The following is a 9,327-nucleotide window of genomic DNA, read 5'->3' as shown; positions in this document are numbered from 1 at the left end:
TGTAGGACAGGCTATGAGCAGGAGCAGTCTTTTATTTGTTTTGGATGGCATAAATATTTAAATTAGTTTTAAATAATAAAATGTTATTTATCATTATTGTTTGTCACCGTGTCACCGTGAATACATGATGTTATTATTCTGGAGAGGCCATTACGACCCAGTCGTCCCAGGACCCCAACTGATCTCAAACCTCTTAGGGTAACTCAAAGGTATTTGGTCTTATTATTATTTAAGTACTCCGAAGAGAATTAGGTGACTTCTAACGACCCTGTTAGCAGCCGCAGCCTGAAACGGTAACCCGCAGGCGAGATCGTGTTATAACGCTGACCTAACGGTGATTGCTGGGAGGGTGAAGAGTCTCTGAGACCACCTTATTCAACCCCCACCTTCCAAAACTTCTTAAGAACCTCCCTTTCCCCCATGCAGCTCCAGTCGGGAATGACTCTGCATCTATAACTGATTGAAAAATACTTTATCGGGGGCGCCGTACATTTCTCGGAGTAGAAGACGTCTTCTGGAGAAGCAAAATGTTCGCGTTACACCTTCTTCTTTCTCTGCTGATGGGTCTGGCCGTGGCCCAGGAAGGTAAGAAGAAATTTAAGATCTCAAGATGTTTTACCAACCACGGGACACCTTAAAATACCTACTGGCTCTTAAGATATTTATATAAAAAATATAAAAAAAATATTAAAAAAAATAAAATAATATATATATATATTATTTTATTTATAATATCAGATAAGTAAAGTTATATGTTTAAGTTTATTTGTTTTATTGCGCGTTGGTTAGAGTAATTACATAATTATGTAAAAAACGCAACATTTAACTGACAAATTTTATGAGTTTTTCAAAAAAATACTTTTTTAACAAAAAATTTCCCATTTAAATATATTTTGAATATATTATACTTTGAATAAAATGTTCTGTAAGACAAGTTTATTTTTGTGAGCTTCTTCTATGCGGAATGCTTACAAATGTATCATTTAACCCTTTAAGTGTAAATATCGATGTTTCGATCTGGTACACGGACCTCTCCCGATCTAAAATGTTGGCTCGGTGAACCGGCGCTCGTTTTACTGCAGATATATGCGTCCATACATGCATGTTTGGCATTTTTTGGGGGGTTTTTTTCTTGGACGCAGGCTTCATGTTTTTTTGGAACATAGAAACCTTTTTTTTTGCTTTTGGAAAAAAGTTTTCACAGAGGCTTCTTCATACAAAACTGTAAAAATAATCCTAACAGGGGAAATCCAAATTACATCGGCTGATTCCTCCGGGACATCAATAGTAAATCAGTACCTGTGTTAAGTAGGACCAGCGTCTACGTTAAAGAGAAGAAGAAAAAAAACAGCATTTGAAAGGGTTATTATGTAGCATTTAGCCGGAGAATGCGTGGAATGGTAGGATAAATATCTTTATGTCGTTCTTTCTCAATAATTCCCATTCATGACGCGGAGTACGTATTCTGCACGCTGATTACGGACGTTTGGGTTCAAAAGTCAAAAAAACGAAACAATGGAAGCCATTCATAGTATTCCGAGACGTTTAGAAGGTGATCCGTTGCATCCATGAACCAGGTTTGCAGGCATAAAGTATCCTCATCAGGCAGGTTCATTCAGGGATAAGCAACCCCCTGACTCTCCAGATATCGTGGACAATAAATGCCATGATGCGTGCGCTCCAGCTGCTACACACTGCATCCGCCATGATGGTGGAGTTGGAGTCCAAAGCAACTGGGTGGCAGCGGTCCTCATCGTTCAATGAAAGTTAGGAAGCTTTCCTATACCACTAATAACTAGTAACACGCCTGAAATGTATCACGAGAGGGTGGTGGATAAGTGGAACAGCCTCCCAGCAGAGGTGGTAGAGGGTAATACAGTGAGGGTATTAAACATGCATGGGATAGACATACGGCTCCTGAATCTAAGACGAGACCAACAACTGATTAAGGTTTGGGTCTTTACAGCAGGAGAAACGGGCGACTAGACGGGGGCTGAAAGGGTCGGATTTGCCAGCAAATTCTATTTTCTATCAGCCCCAAAATGTGAAACCATGGAATGGGGTAACTTGGCATCAGGTCCTGCCCTGCCCTGATATCACATCTGCTTCTAAGACTAAGAGGGATGATTGAAGGCAAACGGATGAGGAAAGAAAAGGGGGGGGTCGGAATATAGGGGGATTTACTGCAAATCATTCTAGGCTACTGCCTAGTGCCCCTGGATAGGGCCATAGGCCCCAAAATACAGTCTTACTGTAGACCCCTTTTACTGTAAATGATGTATAAAAGCTGATGTTGGGTAGTGGAATCTTGGTCCTGCTCAGAATGCGGCAGAAGAGAGAAAGAGGGCAGGTAAGTAAATGGCCGGACAATGGAAAACATCTTAGGAGAAAGAGTGAATAAAACAAAGAACAAACTGAATACCCAGTAAATGAGTCACAGAATACTGATTAGCTAATCAAGCCCTCTTTGTTGGCTATAAAGAATTAAAAAAATATGTTTCAAGACTTTTTAGAAAGTAAATAGAACATCAACTACTTATAACTTTAAACATTTAAATCTATTTTACCGCGTGTTAATATATTTTTTTTTATTATATAATATTTTTTGTCAAGCTACAGTGCTGCCAGTCACAGAAGACGCTGGAACGTTGGACGTCACGGAAAAGACTTTCATTCATTCTACCGACCCGCAGACCCAGGTATGTGCGTTCTAAACGCCAGCTCCGTATTCTGACTAATGAAAGTCTATGGGGGGCTGTCCATATCTTAGTACCATGGACAGGGCAAGGGGTACATGTGGACCTTTACATTACCTTACATTTTAATCACATTTATTCTGCCAAACTAAAGAGATCGCAGCGTTTTGTTTTAATCCTCTAGGCTTCCACGGCTGAAATAAACGTTACTGAATTCATTGGCGTAACAGAGAGTTCATCTTTGGAAAGAGCGACTCTGAGTTTGGGAAACGACAATTCAACCGATATCGTAGTTACAGAAGATCCCGAAGGTACACGAATATAAATACGCAAATGGGACAAACTGGTCCTGCATGATGTATAGTTAATAAACGATCATTAATCACAGGGCATCTCACTGATTTAATCATGAATTATGCAAGCCCAGCTCCGTGAAGAAGCTGGTATTCATAATTTATCGTGTATTAAAGATGTTAAAAACACTACTTCAGAATCCTGCAAACCTTCAGTTTGGGGTTTTGTGGCTGGCTCTGCCCCCTATGCCAGTTTCAGGGCCATATCTAAGTGTTCTGGTTTTCGGAAGAGAACCCCGATTTCAGTCAGCGGGGATCATGGGCCGTTCCGGGAGATCTTCTGATCTCCCTCCACGTGTCCCAGAAGCTGTAAAATCGGTGAAACCATTGGAGCCCCCATGTGGTCACCACACGACACTGCAGCTGAGTGCCCCAAGATGGCCCGCTGGGCAAGGTGGGTGGCCGAGCCTCGTTCTTCGCCCACTCCTGTCCTGCCCATTCCCTACCCCTAGTCCGATTGGGACAGCTGGAATCTCGTAGGGTATCCAAGGCTCCTATACGAAGGAGCACATCCCGGCCAACGTTCTCCATAGTCTACCCCTGTTCATATCTGGAATGTTCTCCATAGTTTACCCCTGTTCATATCTGGAACGTTCTCCATAGTCTCCCCCTGTTCATATCTGGAACGTTCTCCATAGTCTACCCCTGTTCATATCTGGAACGTTCTCCATAGTCTACCCCTGTTCATATCTGGAACGTTCTCCATAGTCTCCCCCTGTTCATATCTGGAACGTTCTCCATAGTCTCCCCCTGTTCATATCTGGAACGTTCTCCATAGTCTCCCCCTGTTCATATCTGGAACGTTCTCCATAGTCTCCCCCTGTTCATATCTGGAACGTTCTCCATAGTCTACCCCTGTTCATATCTGGAACGTTCTCCATAGCCTACCCCTGTTCATATCTGGAACGTTCTCCATAGTCTACCCCTGTTCATATCTGGAACGTTCTCCATAGTCTACCCCTGTTCATATCTGGAACGTTCTCCATAGTCTACCCCTGTTCATATCTTTAACGTTCTCCATAGTCTCCCCCTGTTCATATCCGGAAAGTTCTCCATAGTCTCCCCCTGTTCATATCTGGAACGTTCTCCATAGTCTACCCCTGTTCATATCTGGAACGTTCTCCATAGCCTACCCCTGTTCATATCTGGAACGTTCTCCATAGCCTACCCCTGTTCATATCTGGAACGTTCTCCATAGTCTCCCCCTGTTCATATCTGGAACGTTCTCCATAGTCCCCCCCTGTTCATATCCTGAGTCTTTTCTGGTTATGCCCGGTTCTGCAGTCAGGATGCCGCGGCCGCGCGGCTCAGCCCTACACACACATTGTGGGTGAAAAACTCACATTAACTTTGCTGAGTAACAAGATTTCAAAACCACTTAAAAATGTGTGGCGTGGAATCGAAATTCTGCAGTTGCGAGCATTTGAAGAATACGCCTGTTATTTATCAGAGACGCGGTATAAACCCATCACGTGGAATATTTACCATTTGATGAGTCACTCGCAAGGTTTATTTTGAGATATGTCTAACGTACAAACAGTATCCCTATTCATAGGTTTTTTTCTTTAACATAACATTCCGAAAGGAACTTACTATTTTTTTACAATTATTAAGCAGGGTCTTTCAGGAACCAATTTTTTGAGGTTCTTTATGAAGATAACAAATCAATCCAGATCCAAAATCAATTAAGAACATTTCTGAATATGCTTTCTCTTGCCTAAACTTAAAGGAGATTGGTCTCATGGAGCATGATTGCCATAGCATCAATAAAATGGTTTCTGTACTCAGAATTTATGCAATTAAAGTCACTTTTTATAGCGCTTCACAGATAAATTCATAACTTTTTTTACGTATTGACGTATTTCATTACCTTGCAATTTTTCCCCCCGGTAGGTCTGGGATTAGCAACGCTTGTGGGAATTGTGGCTGGCGTCATAACACTTATTGGAATAAGTGCCATTATTATTATCGTAATTGTGAGAAAAATGGGAAGATATTCGTAAGTAGGTTATTTTTTTTTTTTTAATCATGATATTATTTAAAAAAATAATAATTTATTCAGAAAAATAATAATCATGTAAATATCTTGATTTTCTGTACATTTTTGCATGTGTTCACCAAAAAAAAATAAAAAATCAAATATATAATTAAATAATGGCAATTGTTAACCAGGTTTGACTATGTTGCAAAATGTTAGACTTCAAACAAAACTTATTGAGGCAAAAAATGAAAAATTAAAGACAAACATTTATCATTTTTCTTCCTGGGGGCAATAAGTGTCAGTTTGGTCATCTAACAGTTCGCGTTTCTATTCCAAATGGAACATTGGGGAAAAATGTACACGCGGTAAGAATTTATTTTTTCTCGTTCGCAGACCCGGAAATTGAAGGAATTCGTGATGAAGAACAGAAAAAAAAAATTTATTACATTGAAAACAGTTAATGGTAAATTCTGGGCAAAAGGAAACATCCAATACAAATATAACATAAATGGAAGATATTAACTCCAAGAACACACAGGGACGAGTATGCAAATGTATCCATTTCCATGGGGTAAAATATGGGATAATATTCTAGTTATTGGGTGATATGTACAGGAAAAATAAGATTTTTTTTTCTTTAGCCATGCCATAAAGGTGTGTATGTAAATAATATGTACAGCATTTAGTACATGTGCTACATGTATACATCTACAGCGGAAGGTCCCACTGCAACGCAAAATATTAAAACCATAACTGTTTTTTTTATTTTATTTTTTAACCAGAGCATAAAATTTTAACATGAAGCTATCAAACTCATACATTAACCCTATAGGTGCGCTCTTACGCAGGTCTGGGACACCTATGCGTTTCTCTTGTGTTTTTATTGAACAATCATGCCCCCTGCTGGCCTGAAATGATACTGCGTTCAATAGATACGCGGGAAGCCCGGCTCCGCCACGCCAATGAATGTTATTATTAAAAATGGAAGCTTCATTGTGTAGTTAAAACAGATTTTTTATTTGCTGATAAAATGATACAAGTCACTGCAAATTAGACATTTTTCAAGTTAACTGACCTTGCCTTTTTACCGTTATTTATTAGATAGAGGAGGAATAAGAAATGGCTTTCTAGCTGTTGAGCTACCATTCTCAGGGCTAATTTATGATTTGCCACATAGTGACCTTGACCTTGAGTCCGAAAGGCTGCTTACTGACTCGTGTACTATATCAGGTCGTCTTCAAGGATGAGTTTCCAAGAGCAGTTGAAACATAGAATTTGCCCATAGATCAGACCCGGTCGGCCCGTCTAGTCTGGCTGTTTTGTCTGCAGTAAAGATTTGAACTTTAATCAGTCGTTGGTCTCGTCTTAGATTCAGGAGCCAATTGCCTATCTCATCCATAATTTCATTCCCTCGCCGAATTAGCCTCTACCACTTCTGCTGGGAGGCTGTTCCACTTATTCACCACCCTCTCAGTAAAGTAAAACTTCCTTACATGACACTAGTATTATAGAGATACTATGGGATAGAGTTTGGTAGCCCTTCTTTTCACTATTTTCCAACATGCTACATTTCCTTACCCGCACATTCATGCGCTTGCACATTCATTCATTTCTTTCTCTGCATCAAAAAACATCAATCAATGTTTTAAACCAAACCTTTACAAAAGATGCTAAAATGTCAAGAGTGCCATGGAAGCGCTCTCATTTTATCTTCAAAACCACTTGATGATATTTATTCCTCTGACAGAGAGGCCATTTCACCAAGGTTCAAGCTGATTATTCAGTTACTGACCTTCCTTACAGCACTTGACTAACTCAGCCTGAACAGTAGCCCTTTCATTCACAGAAAGCTGAGTTGCAGTTGATTGAGACGCTGGGTCAAGTTGCCGCTGGTTTGTCATTGAGTTGAACTCAACTGTCCTTGTGTTGTCCGTTGAGCTTGTAGTATGAGCATAATAGTATGAGTCTATTCAGTCAAGTCAACCATAGAATTTGGAGTTCTAGGTCTAAGACCACCTACTCGACCCCACTCAAATGTCCGAGCATAGACTATGTTTTTTGTAGCAACTCGCTGTGTGTTGATGATGGAGTCGACAATCATTGCAGTTGAGTTGACAGTTGAGTCAACATGCAAGTTTCTTATTATGAATTTATTCAGTTGGGTTGGCCTGATCAACTCTTCTTGACACGGGTCGAAACCTTTGTGAATACCACAATGGGACATCTCAAAGGCACAGCAGTCTCTACGGACACAATGCATGAGAAGTCAGTAATACCCCACTGACGGGGGCTTTCACTCTCTGTACGTTTACAAACCAAAATCCGATGCCTATTTGGGTTATTTATTAGTAGCAATTTCGCTTAATATTTCATTGTGATTTATATTAATAGAATAATGGATGACCTGTGAGGATTCCAACACACCTTTTTTTTTGTTCTTCACTTTAAAAATGTTTTCATTCATCGAGGATGTTTATCATCAAAGTATTTTAGCTTCCGATTGCTGGCAATGGAATATTCTGTGTATTTTGGCAGAATGATATGATTTGTGAATGTAGGTTTTAACATTTTTCCAAATAAGACCCAAAGTTGTAGATGGGATTGAAATAAAATGCGTCACTCAAAAATGTTTGGTCTAGCGATTCATTGGCATTCATCAGGCCTGGTACGCCGGGATGGAAAAATGGCGTCCTCCACTGGGAACGGGGTAACCTTCAGCTGGGTGCAACCAATACTCATGCATGAGGTCTGAGCAAGCATGGAGGCCTCCCTGATCTGTCACAGGCCACCTTATTGGTCCTCTCGGGCTGATACACGTGTCTGGGTTCCAGATGGCCCCTCTCTGGGGAGTAAGGCCTAGTGATCCCTTCCCGACTTCGGGGCCATGGTAGCACCATTACGAGCAAGGGAGGTGAGAGGAGCATGCGGCGGGTAAGAAGAGGTCCATGTGATGAGGTGGTGGGAGGAGCATTGGGCAGGTAAGAAGAGGTCCATGTGATGAGGTGGTGGGAGGAGCATTGGGCAGGTAAGAAGAGGTCCATGTGATGAGGTGGTGGGAGGAGCATGGGGCGGGTAAGAAGAGGTCCATGTGATGAGGTGGTGGGAGGAGCATGGGGTAGGATGGGCCAATGGGACCCTGTCTTTAGGATTGTATTGGGCCCCAAGATCTCTGATGGTGGCCCTACTGCTGAATAGTACTAGCACGGATCTCTTCATAAATGCTTCCTTGTTCACGGACCGCGTACCATTGGCTGCTCGGTGCAGGGATATGATGTCATACCTCAACATTCGAAAAAAGCACCTTTTACACATAAGCCAATGAAAACAGACTTTCTCAAACATAATGAACATCACTGCTCGGCATTGCAAATCAACCTCGTCCTTAATCAGTCGTTGGTCTCGTCTTAGATTCAGAAGCCGTATGTCTATCCCATGCATGTTTAAACCCCCTCACTGTGAGCCTCTACCACTTCTCCTGGGAGGCTGATCCACTTATCTACCACCCCCTCAGTATGGTAAATGTATGATGTTTATATAAACACATTCCATGGTGTTTCTACACAAAATATTGTGGATTTTAGAACACTGATACCCAGCTCCTACTGAGCTTCTAGAAAGGAGGAGAGAAATAGGGTCCTATTTGGGGTCCTAAACAGGGGCATTTTTTTTTCCAGGGGATGCGGTTGGGAGGCAGGGTTTTTCTGTTACTTTATTACTTGACTACAGCATTTAGAGGGCAAATAATGCATGTAATTGATACAATTTAGTTTACAAACACAATCCCTTCAACACAAAATATTGTGATTTTTTTAAAAATACAAATCCTGAGCTCCTAGAAAAAAAGGGACATCAAGGTGAGGAGTGAAGGACACAGGGATTTGGGTCCTAAGAGGGACTGCCCCTGGTACAGAGGGACACTTTAGAGCTATGTTTTGAAGATTTATATACCTAATTCCTGGGGCATGCAGTGTTACCATTTTAATACATTAAAAAGCCATAATTCATTGAAGATCAACCCCATTTGGTGCTGAAGCTGAGCATGATGGGAGTGATTTAAAAAAGAACCGTGATATATTGATACCTAGCCAACATTATGAGCTCCTGTGTGGGGGCATCAAGGAGGGGAAGGACAGATGGATTTGAGGGACTGCCCCCTGGTAGACAGGGACACTTGGGAGGTATGACTTGGAGGCATGCACTGTTTCCCTTTTAACACAGTAAAGAGACATAGCCCCTTTAAGATCGGCCCCAGCTGGTGCTGAAGCTGAGCATGCTGGGAGTACTATTCAGTGTGCAG

The 9,327-nt window shown here is 41.3% G+C and overlaps 1 protein-coding gene across 3 annotated transcripts; it reads left to right on the top strand.

Moving 5' to 3' along the window:
* The first annotated feature begins 427 nt into the window (after positions 1-427).
* On the top strand, positions 428-6,100 carry PDPN (podoplanin). Of its 3 annotated transcripts, none has more exons than XM_053452051.1 (5): positions 428-585; positions 2,620-2,699; positions 2,881-3,007; positions 4,943-5,048; positions 5,424-6,100. In XM_053452051.1, the coding sequence occupies exons 1-5, from the start codon at positions 528-530 to the stop codon at positions 5,434-5,436; spliced, it is 384 nt and encodes a 127-aa protein (XP_053308026.1). In that variant the 5' UTR covers positions 428-527; the 3' UTR covers positions 5,437-6,100. The 3 variants fall into 3 exon arrangements, with proteins under 3 accessions (XP_053308026.1, XP_053308025.1, XP_053308027.1); XM_053452050.1 differs by having other exon boundaries at positions 2,614-2,699; XM_053452052.1 differs by having other exon boundaries at positions 2,614-2,699; positions 4,943-5,052.
* The last annotated feature ends 3,227 nt before the right edge of the window (positions 6,101-9,327 follow it).

Source organism: Spea bombifrons, chromosome 12, assembly GCF_027358695.1.
Source record: "Spea bombifrons isolate aSpeBom1 chromosome 12, aSpeBom1.2.pri, whole genome shotgun sequence".
Lineage (NCBI taxonomy): Eukaryota > Metazoa > Chordata > Amphibia > Anura > Pelobatidae > Spea > Spea bombifrons.
The sequence above is the reverse complement of the archived record's forward strand: the minus strand, read 5'-3'. Positions and strand labels throughout refer to the sequence as shown.

What these genes read in the sequence shown, in the direction of transcription:
- PDPN (XM_053452050.1), top strand. Translation starts at nt 528, where the DNA reads ATGTTCGCGTTACACCTTCTTCTTTCTCTGCTGATGGGTCTGGCCGTG. An exon ending in TCTGGCCGTGGCCCAGGAAG is followed by an intron (nt 586 to 2,613) that starts GTAAGAAGAAAT and finishes TTTTTTGTCAAG; the next exon opens with CTACAGTGCTGCCAGTCACA. An exon ending in AGTTACAGAAGATCCCGAAG is followed by an intron (nt 3,008 to 4,942) that starts GTACACGAATAT and finishes TCCCCCCGGTAG; the next exon opens with GTCTGGGATTAGCAACGCTT.